General features: G+C 55.1%; 1 protein-coding gene across 1 annotated transcript; it reads left to right on the forward strand.

Annotated features, from left to right (window-relative positions):
* The first annotated feature begins 295 nt into the window (after window positions 1-295).
* WNT6 (Wnt family member 6) lies at window positions 296-15,521 on the forward strand. The gene is made up of 4 exons (XM_054478576.1): window positions 296-608; window positions 11,805-12,025; window positions 12,274-12,608; window positions 14,167-15,521. Exons 1-4 carry the CDS (start codon window positions 529-531, stop codon window positions 14,626-14,628), a joined length of 1,098 nt encoding a protein of 365 aa, XP_054334551.1. The 5' UTR covers window positions 296-528; the 3' UTR covers window positions 14,629-15,521.
* Window positions 15,522-20,008: the final 4,487 nt, after the last annotated feature.

The raw sequence follows: 20,008 nt of genomic DNA on the forward strand, positions 1-20,008 counted from the left end.
CCCTTCCTTGCCCCCGACTCCAGGCGGCCGCGAGCGGCGGGGGGCTCCAAGTTCGGGAGAGGCGAGGCGAGGGGGCGAAGCGGGCGGGTCCCACAGCCCGAAGCGCGCTGGGGCCCCGCCCCGGCACCCCGCTCCCGCCCTCCGCTGCGCTCCGCGCCAGCCGCCCCGGGGCGCACGGCTCGCTCCCGAGAGTCCCGCTGCCTGACTGTCGCAACTGCCACCTCCCTCCGGCCCCCTGCCCCCCGCCCCCGCCTCGGCCCCGCTCCCCTCCCACCCCCGCCCCCGGCTCTGATTTCTTCTCCCGAGCGAGCTCCGCAGGAGACACAGGCGCTGGCTGCCCGGTCCGCTCTCCGCCTCCGCCGCGCCCTCCTCGCCCGGGATGGGCCCCCCCGCCGCCGCCGGATCCCTCGCCTCCCGGCCGCCGCCGTTGCGCTCGCCGCGCTCGCACTGAAGCCCGGGCCCTCGCGCGCCGCGGTTCGCCCCGCAGCCTCGCCCCCTGCCCACCCGGGCGGCCGTAGGGCGGTCACGATGCTGCCGCCCGCACCCTCACGTCTCGGGCTGCTGCTGCTGCTGCTCCTGTGCCCGGCGCACGTCGGCGGACTGTGGTGGTGAGTCCGGCTGTCCTGGCGCGGCTCTGGACGCTGGAGGGTGGGGACCCCGGGACCCAGGACCGATTGGGGTGTTCCGCAGCCTCCCGGCCCTACCTGCTCTCCGAGCCCAGCTTTCTGGCCTCGGCCGGGGGCATTTCTGAACTCCACTTCGACGTTCCTAACCCCCGGGAACATTCTGTTGTGTTTCCTCCTCCCGGGTTCTCTCCCACCCCCCGCCAAGTTATGCGCTCACCCAGCTCACCAAGGAACAGGCGAGTGGGTAGGAAAGATCTTTCGGGAAGACACATATCCGAGGAAAAGAATGTGTGAGGAGAGCCCTGGATTCAGGGTATGGGGCTGGATTTGGAGAAGACCGGAACAAGGTGGGACGCCACAAGGCAGAGAGGACCACACAACTGCCCCTTCCCCACCCTGCTTTGCCTACCAACCCACCAGCTTCTCTCTGGGCTCCTGAGGAGTGGTCCTTAGTGGCGAGAGAGGGAATATAAAGGGGAAAGTGAGTCAGGACCCTGGTTTTCTCTACCTCGTCCTCCCCGAGCAAGGAAAAGGAGGAGCGGAAGGAACGGGACCCAGGCGCCCGGCCCTTCCAGACGTGGGGGTCATGAATGAAAAAATATGTGCAGCCCAGGAGATACGGGACCGGGAGGGTCCTGCGGGAAGGGAGAGGGGCCTGGCCAGCCAAGGGACGGGGGCGTCTTTCCAGGCTTGGCCCTAGCTAGAAGGGACACCTAGGCAGCGAAGGTTGCGGGAGCTTCGAGCCTTGGGGGTGGGGGTGGGGCCGGGGCGAGGAAGGAGGGTGCACGGCCGGGACGGCTCAGAGATCCAGATCCAGAGGACTTTTTTCCCCCTAGGTCTCCAGAGCCGCAAACCCTCGCCCGGAATAGCTCAGTGTTTAGGGAGGAGAGACTTGGACAATAACGCTGACGGGTTAGCCAATCCTAAGAAGGCAGGGTCGTGTCTATTTGCATATTGCCACGTGATTGGCTGGATGCCGACCCTCCGCTCCTCCCTCGCCCCCCAGATTTGGAAGAGAGGCAGATCCCCGTGCTGTGGAGAGATAGGGAGTAGGATACCCACACAGGGAGCGGCGGGCAGCAATCCCTCCTCCGTGATGCGGAGAGCCGTCCGACGCGAGTGTAACGGAAGGGGCGAACCGAGGACGACCTAGGTCCTATCTAGGGAACATATGCCCTTTGATCCGGCTTAGTATAATGCAGTGGCAGCTTTGAAGCAGATAGATCTAAGATCTAAACATTATGTTTGTGATCTTGGGCTAGTCACTTCCTTTCCCTACCTCTCAGTCTTAACTGGAAATAGGGTAAGAGTCTCCCTACCTGGCAGGCTTGCTGGGAAGGTTAGGTGGGAAGACATGTAGAATAATAGGACCTTAGGAGGTACTCATTATGTACAGTGCCCCCTTCACCACCCAGCTTCTCCTGGCCAGAGTCCCCAGGAGTGAAAAAGGGGATTCATTTACATTTAAAATCCAGAGTTCCAAGGAAAATATTGTAAAGGAATCTCTTTTCCCCATGAACGCCTAACTTTGCCCTTTTTCAAGGTGTGGGGATGGGGTCCCTCCCTGATGGCCATTGTCTTCCTTCCCCTCCCTCCCTGTCTGTCTAAATCATTCTTATCCTTACAGTTAAAATATCACTTTCTCCCTGAAGCTGTCCCCTTGTCCTCCTTCCATTGCCTTCTCTGCACTCCCACTGTATCACATACATTGGGCAACTATGCTAGTTACTGCATTTGGCTGACAACAGTCCTTTAGGTCTCTCTTCCCTGCTCCTGGAAGGCAGATACCTTGTCTTTAGGAGCCCTGAGGCCTAGAAGAGTGTTGGTGCTGGAGATGGGCTTGCAGAGTGTCATTGGACTGGCTGATTCACCTTTCTGGGCTCTGTATCTGTGGGGCTTCCTTTGTTCAGGAAGGACTGCTGGGTGGCAGCCAAGCCAAAGGAGAGTGGCCTGGTCCCTCAGAGACTGACCCTGAAGCTGGGAAGAAGGGAGTGGGGGAGGAGGTGACACAGGCAGGTGTGGGAGAACACAGAGGCCTTCATGGCCACAGCTGCAGGGCGTGCCGGGTGAGGAGTGAGGGGTCCCAGTGATAAGGTGTTTGACTGCCTTGCTCAGATGTGCCTCAGAGGGAATGAGCCTCTCCTCCCTGCCTTGGCCCCTTCACTCTCCTCTGTCTATTCATTTTGTTTTTCTTTTTTTATTTCTATTTTTATTTATTTATTTATTTATTTAGAGCAGAGTCTCGTTCTGTCGCCCAGACTGGAGTGCAGTGGTGCGATCTTGCCTCATGGCAACCTCTGTCTCCTGGGTTCAAGTGATTCTCCTGCTTCAGCTTCCCAAGTAGCTGGGACTACAGGCACCCACCACCATGCCTGGCTAGTTTTTGTATCTTTAGTAGAGACAAGGTTTCACCACGTTGGCCAGGCTGGTCTCAAACTCCTGACCTCAAGTGATCTGCCCGCCTCGGCCTCCCAAAGTGCTGGGATTACAGGCCAAGCCATTACCATGGCATTACCATGCCCAGCCTCTTTTACTTTTTATTTTTTATTTTTTTGAGACGGAGTCTTGTTGTGTCGCCCAGGCTGGAGTGCAGTGGTGCAATATTGGCTCACTACAACCTCCACCTCCCGGCTCAAATGATTCTCCTGCCTCAGCCTCCTGAGTAGCTGGGATTAGAGTTGCCCACCACCATGCCCAGCAAAATTTTGTATTTTTAGTAGAGATGAGGTTTCACCATGTTGGTCAGGCTGTTCTCAAACTCCTGACCTCAAGCAATCCACTCACCTTGGCCTCCCAAAGTGCTAGGCTTACAGGCATGAGCCACTGTGCCTGGTCACTTGTCTATTTCTGACACTTCTTCTCTTTGGTCTGAGCCCAGACCCCCTTCCCCTGGATCTTTGACTCTGCTTACACTCCTGAGCTCTCCCCACTCTACCAGTGCCCTCCAAGGTCAAGTTTGGGTTGATGAGCGGGACCAATAATTCCCACTGGCCTGAGGCTCTTCCACTCCCCTAAACCCCCAGTCTCACTTCAGGTGGCAGCTTTCCCAGTAGGGGCTTCTAGGCTGTTCCCCGATGCCCAGGACCTGCTTTCCCTGGCCTTCTCCTCCCTACTTGTCAGAGAATCCTGGCCAGGTCAGAGCTCCAGTGCTGGCCAGGAAAGCAGCTGCAGCAGCTTCCTGCATCCCACTCTGACATTCTAGCAGCAGCCAGGCTAGAAGCAGAGAGGACCCCAGGATCTTTGAGTGACTCGACTGTCTTGGTCAGGAAAGGGGAGTACGGCTCATGCCCTTGAATTGGCTCAGAGACCTGGCTCCAGGTTCCTGAGAAGTTTCTCTCCCACCTTCTTTTTCACTCCCTCTCCTTACTCCAATGTGATGCATGCTTTCTAAACTCTGTCTCCAGGCCAGGCACAGAGGCTCACTCCTGAAATCCCACTACTTTGGAAGGCTGAGGTGGGCAGATCACTTGAGGTCAGGAGTTCGAGACCAGCCTGGCCAACATGGTGAAAACCCGTCTCTACTAAAAATACAAAAATTAGCCAGGAGTGGTGGCAGGTGCCTGTAATCCCAGCTACTTGGGAGGCTGAGGCAGAAGAATCACTCGAACCTGGGAGGCTGAGGTTGCAGTGAGCCGAGATCCATGCCACTGCACTCCACCCTGGGTGACAGAGCAAGACTCTGTCTCAATCAATAAAAATAAACTCTGCCCCTAGCCTCTCTGTCTTTCTGTCATTTGTAATCATATCTTTGTGAATTACAGAATCCCAGATTCCAGGACATTGGCCAGGCTCATTGCATCCAGGTCATCCAGCCTATGCTGTGGCCCTGACAGACCCTGTCTTGGGAGTGAGGCAGAGAGGGAGAGCTTCCCAGTCACCAGTTCCCTGCTTCCGCTCTGCTCCCTGCTCCGGTCTTGCCCACTCCCAGGAAGTTCTTTACAACATCTGACCCATCATTATTTATACCTCCAGTGGATGTAGTAAAGAGCTCACTCTCATAGAATGGTCAAATCAATCTCCTTCTCTCTTCCTTTTTCCTCTTTCTGTTTTTTCTTTTCTTTTCGTTTCCTTTCTTTTTTCTTTTTTTTCTTTTTGAGACAGAGTCTTACTCTGTCACCCAGGCTGGAGTGCAGTGGTGCAATCTCAGCTCACTGCAACCTCTGCCACCCGGGTTCAAGTGATTCTCCTACCTCAGCCTCCCGAGTAGCTGGGATTACAGGTGCCTGGCACCATGCCAGCTAATTTTTTTTTTAGTATTTTTAGTAGAGACAGGGTTTCACCATGTTGGCCAGGCTGATCTCGAACTCCTGACCTAAAGTCATCTGCGTGCCTCAGCCTCCCAAAGTGCTGGGATAACAGGCGTGAGCCACCGCGCCCAGCCCTGTTTTATATTTTCTATGAAAGAAACTAACCCTCCCCTTGTTCCACTAGGGAAAACACCACCCAGTGTCACTCCCTTCCCCCATCCCATCTTGTCTTTCACCCACCCCCCTCCTGGAAAAGGAAACAAGAGCCAGAGGCCTAGGACAGCCTCATCTGGCCCCACAGGGAGGCAGGGAAAGGACCCCGGCTTCTCTGTGGAACTCAGGTTTTCTAGCTGCCACCCCCAACCCAGGCTGGGCCTGACCACCCTTTCCCATCCTGTCTTTATCTGGGGCCCCTGACCCATCGTGGGCAGTCCTGTTGCTGGCCCCTGCAAAGCTCCAGGGTGGGGTGCGGAAGGGGGTGGGTTGGCCATCCATTCCCCCCTCCAGGCCTCCCGCCTTGGCAGCTTCCCCTGGAGGGAGACAATGGGGCTGTGAGCAGAAAAGGGCAGGGGCAGAAGAAGGCTGGCCCAATCCAGGCCAGAGCATGCCCTGAGCCCACCAGAGTTCTGGCATTGAGACATTTCCTGGGGGGTGCAGCCCCCTCCTGCCCTGTTCTCATCAGAAGCCAGGAGTTGTTGGGGAGAGGTCAGCAGGAGGTTTGCTCATCAGGCCCAGCAAGGGGGCGGGGGTTCCAGAATGTGCATTATGATGGAGAAATGCCACTGTGGAGGGGATGAGGCGAGGGCAGTGTGGTCAGGCTGACGGGAGGGTGGCCGGAGGACGCCTGTCCTTTGTGGGTCAGTGAAAGCACCCACAGCCTGCACCCTCCTTCCTGCCTAGGCCAGGCACTCCCTCGGGTGCTTCTGCAGAACTGCCGGAGAGGAGCTGAGGGAGAGAAAGGCCTCTGGGAGGCTTCTCCACCTTGGCCTCTTTGGCTGGTTCCTCCAGCTCCTGAGCCCTCTGTTTAATCTAGAAAGTAGATCTAGAAAGCACTTAGAGATAATCAGGTCCAATATTTTCACTTACACGTGAGGGCAGCAAGGTCACAGACAGGCGGTGAGAAGATGACTTGCCCCTGGCCACCCGGAATGCAGGCAGCTCAGAGCCGGACTGAGAGTCCACCTCTGGCTCAGTACCTCATTCTTGTGAGGGGGTGGGGGATCAGGAAAGGGGCACAGGATCTTCCACAGGCCTCTCCTGCTCCCCCATCCCACCTTCAGATAGGTGCTCCCACCCCAATATGGGCGAGCAGAGGGCCCAGGACAGTCTCCTGGGGCACCTTTGCCTGCCGCAGCCCTGACCAATAGGAAGCCCTTTTGTACAGCAAAGTCTGTCAGGGAAGGGAATGCCTCCACCTCTCCCAAGAGTGATGAGGAGAGATGGTGAGGAAGGGCAGAGGGAACCAAGTTGGGTTAGGGGTGGTGAGGTGGGGAATGGGGTGGCTGGGGGGCAGTGGGGAGGCAGGGGTTAATGGAGCTGGGCATCACTGGCTTTGATGTGGTGGTTTGGGTGGGGGTAGGGGCTGGGGGAGGGGAGCAGTAATTACCGAGTTAGACAGAGCAGGACAGGACAGGCGGGCGGGCACAGGCCCGGGCCCAGCCGCCTCAGCAGCAGTCAGGCAACATTTTTCTGCCCCTTCTCCACCACCCACCTCCCCCACCCCTGTGCAACCCCCACCCACAGCCCCAGGGCTCAGGGCTCCCTCTGCTGGCTTGTGGGAGGTGGGGTCAGTGTGGGGACCTTGGGAGTAGGGGCGGGGAAATAGAGGGAGGCTGGCTCGGAGACCCTTCAGAGGGCGTTGGGCAGCCAGTGGGCTGTGATCCCTTTGGCCTCAGTGATCCACCCAGGAGTGCCTGCTGGGGCAGAGGAGGGTCCTAGAGGGTGCATTTGGTCCAGGAGCAGAGCTGGATGGAGGAGGAGGAGACACAGGGATCCAGGCTGAGAAGAAATAGCAGAGAGTTGGAGAAAAGGGTGTTCTCAGGAATCCACAATGCTGCCTGCACCCTAAAGTTTGTCCTGAACAGGGCAGGCTCAAGAGATGAATAAGGGTGTGGTGGGAAGACAAACACCAGTTGTTGGAGGAAGCCCACTCTCTGGACAGGTTCTCTGCATCTGTAATCTGGGAGGGAGGTGGGTATTACTAGTTTCATTTGACAGTTGAAGAAACTGAGGCTCAGGAGGTTAAGTCTCATCATCCATCTAATGAAGACTAAGTGCCAGCTTCACATGCTAGGGACTCACTCAACATCATAGAACAAGCAAATGGCAGAGCCCAGATCCAAACTCAAGTCTGGTGGATCCCAAAAACCCTGAGTGTACTCCATGAATGCCCATGCATGAGCTTATTGTCTTTGATGAGTTTTCTACCTAGTTGGAAAGATAAGACAAGCAAACATGAAAAATTAATTATACCACTGGCAGGATAACAGACACCCCCAAATGAGAGGCACCCCGGGTGATGCATGGAGGAAGGTCTGTGGGGACTGGGGCCCAGGGAGGCTCCTTAGGGCAAGTGGGATCTGAGATGAGTTTGGAGAGATGCTAAGATTTTGATGACTTAGGGTGGGTCTGAGTCCAGAATTTTAGCGATGTTATCTGGAATAGATTCAGAGTTAATCAACCCTGCTAGGAGTACGGGGCTGTGTGGAGGATGGTGTGGGAGGCCACTGAAAGTCTTCTGATATCTCACGTGCCCATTTCCATCCAGCACTGTTTATGTTTGAAATATTCATCTACTGTGTCTTGCAATAGGGATCCCTCCACCAGTGGCCAGAGTCAGTCGCCTCCTGTCTTGCTCATCTGCATAACGAGGGTGAAGTGGGTGGGGCTGAACTGGGTGATCTCTGACATTGTTCTTGGCCCTCTGACTCAAGAGATGGAAAGGTAGGTTAGGCCAGAAACCTAGGACCTTCAGGGCTTAGGTCTACAGATGTTGCCAATAGGGACTGGCTGGCCCCTGATACCAACTCCCTAGGCAATTGATCCTACAAACCATGGTCCTTGGTAGAGAGACCTTGGCGCAGGCCAAGCCGGTTAGAATGACCATCCATTGCCTCGCTCCTTCTTGTCCACATACTGATTTCTTTTAGGGCTAGCCTCATTTTTTTCTATGCCCAGGAATGGCTGTTTGATGAGGATCCCAGATCCTATATATTGTGTATTCCCTACCACCACTGTGCTTCAGGCCCCAAAACATGCAAATTCTCCCAAAGGAGCACATCTTCTCTGGGCTGATCCCAGGCCAATGTGACCCAAAGGCCTGAAAAGCAGAGTTCACTCCCTAAGGAAGCATAAAGCGAGGAAGGTGAAAGGTGAGTGGGGATGGGGGAGTTATTACTTGATGTGGTGTCAAAAGCCAAAGTTATAGGGGGTATGTGAGTCTCTCATGCTAACTCCTCAGTTTTTCTGAAGCCCACAAAGGGGACTGACTTGCTCAGAGTGGCTCAGCCCACACAGAGTTGACAGAAACCAGAGATCGGAAGCGAAGCTTGGTGTTTTGCCCAATGCCCCCTGCCACGCCCCTTCTGGAGTTTCATTTCCTATGTATTAAGGATGGGAGCAAGGACAGGAGGGCAGGGAACAAACAGGTCCCTTGGGATTCTAGCTGCTACTACTGCCCATCCCTCCCCCTGACCAGCTTGTAAACAAGTCTAGTTCCCAGGCAGCCAGCCAGCCTGGGGAGCCAGACCCAGACCAGGAACTGGCTCTGGGGCAGCCCCCCAGCCCCAGCCTTACTTCCTGAAGGTCCCTGGCCTCCATACTCCTCATGATTCTCCCCTGTCTCTAGTCCCTGCGAAACAGAGAAGGTCAAGAGGTTTTTGTCTTTCTGTCTTGCTCATCTCCACTCCCTCCTGCCTTCTTAAGGGAGGAGGAGGGAGAGGAGAAGGATGGGGCAGAGTAACCTTGGGAAGATAAGGCCAGTCAACCCTGGGAAACTAGGGAGTTAGCAGAGGACAGGGTTGGGGAGGAGGGACTGGGGAACTTAGAAGTAAGGGCAATGGGGGTGGGGAAGATGAGCTTGCAGAGCCCCCGACTCACAGGTGGAGCCCCAGACATAAGGAGCTGGACGAATGCAGAGAGGACTCATTCCCTGCCTGATTCCCAGTGGGGGAAAAGAGTGTGTTTGAGGAAATGAATTAGGAGTCATGAAATGAGATGTGGACAGGGGTCTGGGCTCAAGTGAGAACTTTCTCTTAGATGGCTTATTTACTCATTCAAAACCACATATTAAATGGCACTCGTTGTATAATATACTACAGGTATTACATATAACACAGAATTCATACTATGCAATTTTTTTGTAATAAAAATTGGGGTTGGGGGAGGATATAAGCTAAGTACCTAAGTCTTCCAGGAGATGCAAAGGAAAATAAGGCAGTCCTAATGCTCAAAAAGCTCATAGTCTTATCTCCTGACCCTGCACAGCCATGTTGGAAGCTGCCTCCAAACCTTCTTATAATGAGGTGGGATATATGGACAGAGGAGGGACAGATAGATTGATGAATCAATAGAGACCGATCAACTCTCAAAAGTCACTGGGTCATTGGGGTGCCCAGACCCACCCTCTATTGCTTTACTTATCTAGGCTGGGAAAGGGTGGGGGCCAGTGTTGGGCTGGTCTTAAGCACGCAGGAAGGAAGATGTGGACTGTGGCCTCTCCATTGAGAGACATCTGGTTCCTGAGCTACTTGGGTACGGATGACCACAGCAACCTGATTTTGTGTGTGTGCGTGCGCATGCATGCATGCATGAGAATGCACGCGCACACACACGTGTTTGTGTTGTAGACCATAAAGGACTGAGCTTACTACACATCTTCCTGCACCACCTCTTCAAGCATCTCCGTCTTTAGTGTTGAGAGTTCTACCTTAAGACCTAAATTCCTCTTGCTTCTATTTAAGACCATCACATTTCATTGTTGTGGAGCCAGAACATGCCTGGGCAGCCTGTACTTGTGGAGCAAATGGGGACAGTGGGGCTGATATGCACTAAAGCAAAACTGAAAAGTAGGCCACCTTGACCTCTGGCACCACCTACCACCATTCTCTATGTTTTCTCTCTCCTGGGACCCCTACCCCCACCCAGTTTTTTTTTTTCTGTCCTCTGCTGAAGAGTTTTTGGGTGGTCTCTAATTACCCTCTGCTCCTAAATGCTCTACTCATTCCTTTGAGGTGGGAATCCCAGCTAAGTGTTCAAATAGGAGCAATGTGATGAAAGCGGTTCCCCCAGGTGTGAATCCCTAAGGAATTAACCTTCAGGGGTCTGATGTACCAAAACCAAATGTCAGCCCTCTCCTCGGGCAGAATGAAGGCCAGGAGTTGAGGGATTTCTGGAAGTGCGTGGGACTTCCCATGAAGTCTTCCCCTACCAAGCCAAACATTGCCTGCCCCCAGCAGTGATGTCACCCCAATGCGCAGGGCTTGGTTCTCTGCCATTCTGCTCAGAGAAGGCAACAGATCCTTGGCCATGTGTGATGGCTCGTGCCTGTAATCCCAGCACTTTGGGAAGCCGAGGCAGGCAGATCACCTGAAGTCAGGAGTTTGAGACCAGCCTGGCCAACATGGTGAAACTTGTCTCTACTAAAAGTACAAAAATATTAGACAGGCATGGTGGTGCATGCCTGTAGTCCCAGCTATTTGGGAGGCTGAGGCATGAGAATCGCTTGAACCTGGGCAGTCGAGGTTGCAGTGAGCTGGGATCCCGCCACTGCACTCCAGCCTGGGTGACAGAGCAAGACTCCATCTCAATTAAAAAAAAAAAAAAAAAAAGCCACAGATCCTGGAGCAGGAGAAGGGTCAGTGTCACCTACTTTCCAACAATGCTTCAGAGACCTGGTCCCCAGCTCCTTCCTCCTGCTCTCCAGTTCAGGGACACAGAAGATATCAGGGTAGGAGGGCCCACCTTAGAGATGAAAGCCCAACACACTCATTTTACAGAAGGAGAAACTTGGGCTATGGAGCGGGTGTGACTTTTCTCAGCTAGGCTCCATTTCCTAGCCGTTCAGACATCTCGTGGCATTCTCTCTTCCTGGGATTGTTCTTGCCTTTCATCGGGGCTGTTCAGCTGACACATATCCAGCTTGTGGTCCACTAGGACCATATCATTCCTTGATACTGCTTACTTTTCTTTGGTGTCTCTTGACGACACATGCTTTCTTTTCCTTAACGGCCTTCTTGATCTTTCTTCTGTTATTTCTTTTCCTTGTCACCCTTTTGGGCTAGAAATTTGAGTTTTAACTTTGGCTTACCTGGTGCCAGCTGCCTTCACCTTGAGTAAAATTTCCTTCTTTTCTTTTTTTTTTTTTTTTTAGACGGAGTCTCGCTTTGTGCCCAGGCTGGACTGCAGTGGTGGTGCGATCTCGGCTCACTGCAAGCTCCGTCTCCCGGGTTCACGCCATTCTCCTGCCTCAGCCTCCCGAGTAGCTGGGACTACATGCGCCCGCCACCTCGCCCGGCTAATTTTTTGTATTTTTAGTAGAGACGGGGTTTCACCGTGTTAGCCAGGGTGGTCTCGATCTCCTGACCTCGTGATCTGCCCGCCTCGGCCTCCCAAAGTGCTGGGATTACAGGCGTGAGCCACTGCGCCCGGCCTTCAGTAAAATTTCTATAAGGATTTATTTACAAAGATGTGTGCAGGAAGATAAGACTGAATCTTTGCTCTGTAGCAATTATCAGACTAGACTCTAGTTAAGAGGGGACACAGACATGGAATAGCAGGAGAGCCAGACAGGGCAATCTCAAGTTCAGTTTGGAGGTAGGGTGGGAGGGCATGTCACAGCTCCCGCTGTGGGCTGAGTGGGGCTGGTCTCCCTCCCTTCCACCCAAGACCTTTTTTGGGTTACACCCCTGACCTGCGATTCTCTGCTTTCCAGGGCTGTGGGCAGCCCCTTGGTTATGGACCCTACCAGCATCTGCAGGAAGGCACGGCGGCTGGCCGGGCGGCAGGCCGAGTTGTGCCAGGCTGAGCCGGAAGTGGTGGCAGAGCTAGCCCGGGGCGCCCGGCTCGGGGTGCGAGAGTGCCAGTTCCAGTTCCGCTTCCGCCGCTGGAACTGCTCCAGCCACAGCAAGGCCTTTGGACGCATCCTGCAACAGGGTCAGTGTGGTGAGGGGGCGGAAGTGGGGCTGCTTTCTCCCCACTGTGGGACCCGAGGAGAGGAGAACTGGTTCGCTGAAGTTTCCTGAGCCCCACTTCCCCCTCGCATGTGTCTGGGCACCCTGCAAGGACCCTGCAAGGACCCTGCCTCCCAGGCCCCTGGGGCAGCCCTCCCGCCGCAGGTTTCAGGTCCCAGGCCCCAGCTGACCGCCCCAGCCCGCGCTGATTGCACCTCTCTGCATTCACAGACATTCGGGAGACGGCCTTCGTGTTTGCTATTACTGCGGCGGGCGCCAGCCACGCTGTCACGCAGGCCTGTTCTATGGGCGAGCTGCTGCAGTGCGGCTGCCAGGCGCCCCGCGGGCGGGCCCCTCCCCGGCCCTCCGGCCTGCCCGGCACCCCCGGACCCCCTGGCCCCGCGGGCTCCCCGGAAGGCAGCGCCGCCTGGGAGTGGGGAGGCTGCGGCGACGACGTGGACTTCGGGGACGAGAAGTCGAGGCTCTTTATGGACGCGCGGCACAAGCGGGGACGCGGAGACATCCGCGCGTTGGTGCAACTGCACAACAACGAGGCGGGCCGGCTGGTGCGTACGGGCAGGACGGAGTGAGTGTGTGCGGAAATGTGAGTGTGCGCGCAGGAGTGTGCTTGAGGAAGTGTGGGCAGGAGTGAGGGTGTGTAGGTGGAGGGGGGCGTTAATGTGTAGGGGAGTGGGCACGGGCGGAAAGATGGGCTGCAAGCATGGATGGACATGTGGGGGGAGAGGTGTCCAGCTTCCAAGAAGGAGTCACGTGGGGGTCTAAGAAGGCCAGATGCTGGGCGGTACAGTGGGCAGAACGGGGGAAGGGACACTCAGGGAATAGGACTGAGGGTCTTTAGTGACCCCAGGCAGAGAGGGCACAGCTTCAAGACAGAACAGGTGAAGCAAAGTTTGCAGTGGGTAGGAGATCTGGATGCCTAGGCAGGGGCAGGGGAATAAAACAAAGGTGGGGATGGAAGACAGGATAGAAGCTAATGCAAGGTCTGGGGTCTTGGTACAGGGAAGCCAGGGGGAGTGAGAGAGGCCTAGAAAGAGTTAGAACAGGACTGAGGGGCAATGGAAAAGAGCGAAGGACAAGGAACCAACCCTGGTGGAGGTTGGAGGGAGTCAGGTGGAGGTTGGAGGGAGACAGCTGTGACCAATTCTGGGCACTTGCCCAGCAACGCCAGCCCAGGTCTCACCTGCCCAGAGCCGTGGCAGCCTCTCCTCTCCCCTCTGTAATGAGGAGAGCCCCAGGAGCTCTCATTAAGGGGCAAGAAGGTTGTCTGCGTGTGATGGTTCCAGGAGGGGGCAGGGCAGACTCAGGAGGTGGGAGTGGGACACAGGTCAGGTTAGCCCCTGGACTCTGAGCTTCCAGAAATGATCTTCTTGGGTCTTCTGAACCATCAATGCTTGGTGGGTTTGGGAATCTTAGACCCTGCTTCAGACAGTGAATAGGGGAGAGGCCGTCTGGGTTCCACTCTCAGTACTGCATTCCCAGCGGGCCCTCCTGCACCCTATGCTTCAGTTCTAGGGTTCTCCAGGGACATCGCCATACATACCGTGTCCTCTAGGGTTCGGGCCTGAGGCATCGGGCAGGGGGAGGAGGGGGCCCGAAGAGGAATGTCCGGACAGGCCCACATACCTGCCAAGAGGGTTGGGGAGGGGTGACGGAGACAGACGCCCAGGCGGCTGGCTCTGCGTCTTTGCTCAGCCCGGCCTGGGGGCCGTGAGGGGTAGGAAGGAGGGGGCCAGGTTGGCAGGAGGGCTAGGCCTCGACAGCTGCCACCTCCCCCCTCCTCCAGAGAGAATCTCACCCCTGCGGTCCATTCTGCTTTCTCCCCCCACCCCCTGGCTTTGGACCCTGGAATCTCTGCGCTGCATATTGTCCCCGTCTCCCCGCTTCGTCATCATCATACTCCTCCATCGTCACCATTCCTCCTGCTCCTCCCCTCCGAGTTGTCCTTTCCTTGATTTCCTCCTCCTGAACTTGCGGTCTCCTTTTGTCTGCATTTTCCTCTCTTCCCTTCACCTCCCATTCCCAATCTTATTTTCTGTCCATCTGCTGGGCCCTTCCCTGCACCCCCCATCTGTCCACATGCGTCCGCCCCTCTGCTTCCCGCAGGCCGTGCGGAGCCACACGCGCACCGAGTGCAAATGCCACGGGCTGTCGGGATCATGCGCGCTGCGCACCTGCTGGCAGAAGCTGCCTCCGTTTCGCGAGGTGGGCGCGCGGCTGCTGGAGCGCTTCCACGGCGCCTCACGCGTCATGGGCACCAACGACGGCAAGGCCCTGCTGCCCGCCGTCCGCACGCTCAAGCCGCCGGGCCGAGCGGACCTCCTCTACGCCGCCGATTCGCCCGACTTCTGCGCCCCCAACCGACGCACCGGCTCCCCCGGCACGCGCGGTCGCGCCTGCAATAGCAGCGCCCCGGACCTCAGCGGCTGCGACCTGCTGTGCTGCGGCCGCGGGCACCGCCAGGAGAGCGTGCAGCTCGAAGAGAACTGCCTGTGCCGCTTCCACTGGTGCTGCGTAGTACAGTGCCACCGCTGCCGTGTGCGCAAGGAGCTCAGCCTCTGCCTCTGACCCGCCGCCCGGCCACTAGACTGATTTCGCGCAGCGATGGCTCGCACCTGCGGGACCTCAGGGCACCGGCACCGGGCACCGGCACCGGGCACCGCTCGCCGCTCGAGCCCAGCCTCTCCCTGCCAAAGCCCAACTCCCAGGGCTCTGAAAATGGTGAGGCGAGGGGCTTGAGAGGAACGCCCACCCACGAAGGCCCAGGGCGCCAGACGGCCCCGAAAAGGCCCTCGGGGAGCGTTTAAAGGACACTGTACAGGCCCTCCCTCCCCTTGGCCTCTAGGAGGAAACCAAAAAGCCAGTCTAAAGGCCTCTGGATACTGGGCTCCCCAGAACTGCTGGCCACGGGATAGTGGGTGAGGTTAGTATCAATAAAGATATTTAAACCACTAGGGCTGGACCCACAGTTTGGGGGGAGACCGATCTTCAGGCTGCCAGTCTCCAGAAGAAAGTGGTTTTGCTAGAACTAGCACCTCAGGGGCTATCACCTGAGTCCCTATCTCCCGACCAGGTTGGCCTCTCCCGGAAACTCGCTATCCCCCCTTGGCATTCTTCTTGTTCACTCCTGTCACACATCTAGGGCCTGGATCTGCAAGCCAGAGAAGAACTAGCAATTCATCTTTAAAGGGACAGGGGCATCAGAAGCTTCTGATGGTATGCTCAGGTCTCAAACTCGCCCTTGTCTTAATTTTTAGGGGATTGTGTCTGTTTCTGTGACCCCTGGGGAATTTCTGGGTAGACTTTTGGGGATGCCTAAGCCCATGGGATTAAAGCACTTTATCAACTGTAGTATGTGATGAACACATGTTATTAGCTTCACCAGGTTTTGTTACCATCAAAACTAACTTCACTCCCATTCGCATTGAAAAGACTGCCCAGAACAGCATTTCTAATCACACTTAGAGGGAGAGGAAGCAAGTTTGTCCCAACATTTCTCTTGGCACCCAACAATATTTCCTTCCTTCTGGTTCTTCTTGGGAAGCTACTGGTGAAAGTGAGGAGACAGAGGGCAGTTCTGGATTCTCCAGAGCTGAAGCTTGAGCTCTCATCTTCCTCCAGAGAGAAAGAGGGAGGGCATAGCCCAACTTCCAGGACCCAGAGCCTCCAACTTTCCTCCAGTCCAAATACTGCAATGGGGAATGACTCCCCCATCAAGGTATGGAGGACAAAAAATGAGCTTTGGGGTCAGACACTCTGGGTTTGCAGTTGGTGCTGCTGCTTAGAACTTTACAACAGAGGCCAAATTAGCCTCATTTTCTTTATACAAAGGGATTTCGCTCTGTTTCAGTTATCCATTGCTACATAACAAACAACCCCAAAGTAATCACTTCTGAGGATTTTTGAGGTCATGATTGGTCAGAACTCAGCTCGGTAGGTCTGCTCTATATAGCAGAACCATTGGCTTGGGTTCACATGGCTGCATTCTGCTGGAGTCTCCACTGTGCTGTGCTGGACAGTCCAAGAAGCCCCCACTCATATGTCTAGGGCACCGAGCTTCTCTTGTGCTCTCATTCTCTCCATGTGGCTAACTTGGGCTTCCTCACTGCATGTTAGCCTTAGGATAGTCAGACTTCTTACATAAGACTGACTTTCTTTTTTTTTTGAGATGGAGTCTCGCTCTGTCGCCCAGGCTGGAGTGCAGTGGCGTGATCTCGGCTCACTGCAAGTTCTGCCTCCTGGGTTCACGCCATTCTCCTGCCTCAGCCTCCCGAGTAGCTGGGACTACAGGCACCCACCACCATGCTCGGATAAGTTTTTTGTATTTTTAGTAGAGATGGGGTTTCACCGTGTTAGCCAAGATGGTCTTGATCTCCTGACCTCGTGATCCGCCTGCCTTGGCCTCCCAAAGTGCTGGGATTACAGGCGTGAGCCACCACGCCCGGCCAAAACTGACTTTCAAAGGAGAGTGTACCAAACTTGAAGGCAGAAGCTGTAAGTGTCTTCTCAAGTCCAGCTTTGGAAGTTACATAGCATCACTGTAACTCTGTATTGGTCAAAACAGTTCACAGAGTCAGGCAAAATTCAAAAGGAGGGAAAATTAATTCCACCTCTCAATGGGAGGAGTGGCAAATAATTTGCAGCCATCATAGTCTGTCCCACACCCTCACAGGATTGTTGGGAGGATTTTTTTTTTTTTGAGATATGAAAGCCTTTAGCATAGCTCATGACACATAATTTGTCAAACACATGTTTAATAAATGATAGTTACTGTGAGAATGGGGATAGACATACGATGCTTTGCAGATATTGGGCAGGCCGTGATTGCAAATGAAGATACCTGACTTTTAGCTGAGGCCAAACAGAAATAATGAATGGTTCTTATACCAGGGAAGTCCAGAGGTTAGTCTGAATTCAGGTACAGCTGAACCCAGGGGCTCACATGGTGTCACAGGCTTCTTTCTCATCTCCTTCCCTCTCCCTCGCCTCTGCATCTATTGTTTCTGCTTATCTCTGCCTCTCTTGGCATACTGTCCTCATTGTCTCCTCCTGCAGACTTTCTCCATGACAGCTCTATATGCAGTCTTAGATCCAAAAACAGAAGAATGACTTTCCCAGTTGTCTCCAACAGAAGTCCCAAGGAAGACCTTGGTTAGTTCAGCTTGGTCATTTGCCTATTCCTGACCAACAATGTCAATACCATGCCTGGGACTGACAGCCTCTCTAGAACCACAGGGGGGTGGGGCAGGCACAGGGAGCAAAGCACAGTTCTTCAAATGAAACAGAAGGAAAGGGAGCTCATTCTGGATGTGACAGACCCTCACCGTGGCTTCCAGGACCCCGTCCTTCCCCCGCAATGCCCCTGCATTCACTCGGTGGCCTAGCCTGCTTCAATCCTCAAGGCTCATAGTGGGGAGGGGTGTCAGGCTGCAGTGGGAAGATTGAGGCACCAGGGTTTTCCTTTCTGCCTCCTCTTGGCTCCCTTGGGTCAAATGTCTGGGCCTCAGGGAAGTCATGGAGAATTTGGACTTAGAACTCCTCGACCAAAGGAAACTCTGTTAACTTACCAAAGGAGACAGTGGAAATATATTATGGTCCACATAGAGGAGAAATGAAGCTCCCTGAGGGCAAGATTTATATTCACAGATCTGCCTTCCCCAAAGCTCTGCTCTTATCTTCAAACAAACAAAAAAACCAAACAAATCCAAAACCCAAACTCCTGCACTTCTCTCAGAGACCACCAGGGGGCATGCGGAGCCCAGCTTCTCTATTAACAGGGAGTGACAGACAGGACCTGCAGGACATCTGGGAAACTCAGAGTTGTGGGCAGGAGAGGATAGGACTGAAAGGAAGCAAGGAGACCTACAGACAGCTTTGGGTCAAGCTTCTAGGCTTCCAGACTGTCTGGGACGTCTGGGCTGGCCCAGACCTAGGGCTGGGATGCCAGCCTCCCGGTCTCTACCACTGCTGGGTCCTGCAGGGGGTGAGATAGGGTGGATGATGCTGGACATCTTCCTCCACAATGCCAGGGAGGGGAGCTGGGGAAGTGGCATGAACTGGCACCATTCTAGGCAGGTTAAAAGCAATTCAGAGGAAGTAGTATGGTACAATGAAAAATGCCTTGTTTGCTAGCTTGACCTTGGTCAAGTCAGTTAATCTATCTGAGCACTTCGTATCACCTAATAGGGGTCCCTGATTGCTTTTTAGCACATTGTGAGAATGCACTTCCATCTTTAAACTGCTGGCCACATGTTACTGGTCCATCTTCTGTGACCAAGCCCTGAAGGCGTCTGGGCACTGCCTTCTATGAAGGGTGGGAGTGATGACCAGAAGGCACCATTGGGACTTCTAGCCTTATCTTCTTTGAGCCCAGAGATAGATCTGTGCTCTTGCCCTGCTGCCTGGGAAGGGGCCGGAAGTAGAGCTCCCACCACCACCCACCCCTGCTCATCCAGCTGCTCAGCCTCAGGCAGTCTGAGCCATCAAAGTCCCCTACTGGCTGAATGGCAGGGGACATGTGGAACTGGGGAGATGGGGGAAGTGCACAGAGGCACCCCAGATGTGTGTGTGACCACATCAGGAACAGGCAGAACACAGGCAGATGGGTGAGGAGGCCGAGTGGAAGGCCTAGGATCAGCCTGAGGCCACAGGCTCGGCGAACATTTCCCTTCCCTTTCAATGACCAAACATATTGGGAGTTTGGGGAGACTGGAGCAGCAAGCCATTCCCCCTTATCTTGCTGAGGGTTGGTGGCCCCTGAAGCCTGGACAATGGGATGAAGAGCCCCCTTATTGGTCTGTGGCTCCTTGGCGTTCTTCTTCACCAAGACAAACTTCTCCAGCTGGGCACCAGGACTGGGCTGGGGCTGGACTGGGCTAGGCTGGGGCTGTGAGGGTCCCACCTGTTCTCACCCCCATGCTTCCCCGGCCCTTCCTCCCTGTGACCTTCTCCAGAGCTGCCACAGCTGGAACCATTCTCCAAGCTGCCTTTCATCCCCAGTGCTCCCCCGCCCCCCAGTGGCCCCTGTAATTGTGGTCTTAGGCGGCGGCTGCGGGGGCTGGGGCTGGGCTGAGGGCCAGGGCCCAGGGCAGGGCCAGGGTGGGGACTAGGGGGTGCTGATAGGGGTTTGGCCATGGTGTGGGTCATTTGGGGCTGGGATCCCAGGGGCAGACAGTCTCTGGGCCTCACCTACATACATGCCAAGGCTCTGGAACGACACAGACCCTCCCCTCCCTTCACTGAGAAGTGCTCTGACTTGGGCACTCCTAGACCCTCCTGACACCAGGGCAGAGCCATGTCCGAGTGCAAGCCTCAGTATCACTATTTGCCTCCTGAGTTTTTTTTTTTTTTTTTTTTTTAAGAAAAGGTTTTCTCTGTCTCCTTTGCACCTCTGTATTTCACGGACAGTGGAGGTGGGGAAGCAAAGAGACCCCCCTCATCAGAGAGATGCCAAAGGAAACTAAATCAGCTCCTCAAGCAGGTCAGCAGCATTTCCCAAAAGGAGTCCCCACCAGAATCACTGGGGATGCTAGCTAGAAAGACAGACACCCAGGCCTTTCCCTGGAAAGGCTGATTCAACTTCATGGGGCCTGGAATCCGCATTCCCACAATGGCCCACCCCAGGGGATACTTGTGCTGCATCAAGCGTGGGAAATGCTAGTGTGAGTGCATGATGGGGAATAAGGACATCTATAAGCTGATTATGAATCCCTTCCCTGTGTCACGTTCCTAATTCTTTCTGGGCCTCAGTTTCCCCAAAAGCCAATGAGAACATGACTCTTCAGCTTGCTGGTGTCCTCTCTCATCCTGGGCTGGTGCCTGTCTCCTGTCTTGAGTCTGGTCCCACCCTTACCCTTACCGCTTACCCTTCCCAAATGCTAGTCCCAAGCTGTCCCCGTTTCTGCAGCATGGTGGGGAGAGTGGGGAGGGCAGGGGGCAGCTGGGGTCA

The sequence above is a fragment of the Pongo pygmaeus genome, chromosome 11, assembly GCF_028885625.2.
Source record: "Pongo pygmaeus isolate AG05252 chromosome 11, NHGRI_mPonPyg2-v2.0_pri, whole genome shotgun sequence".
Lineage (NCBI taxonomy): Eukaryota > Metazoa > Chordata > Mammalia > Primates > Hominidae > Pongo > Pongo pygmaeus.

Bases quoted from the DNA above. Each gene is read 5' to 3' on its own strand.
- WNT6 (XM_054478576.1), top strand. From the start codon at position 529: ATGCTGCCGCCCGCACCCTCACGTCTCGGGCTGCTGCTGCTGCTGCTC. The intron at 12,026-12,273 runs GTCAGTGTGGTG...CTGCATTCACAG, and splicing joins TGGACGCATCCTGCAACAGG to ACATTCGGGAGACGGCCTTC. The intron at 12,609-14,166 runs GTGCGTACGGGC...TGCTTCCCGCAG, and splicing joins ACAACGAGGCGGGCCGGCTG to GCCGTGCGGAGCCACACGCG.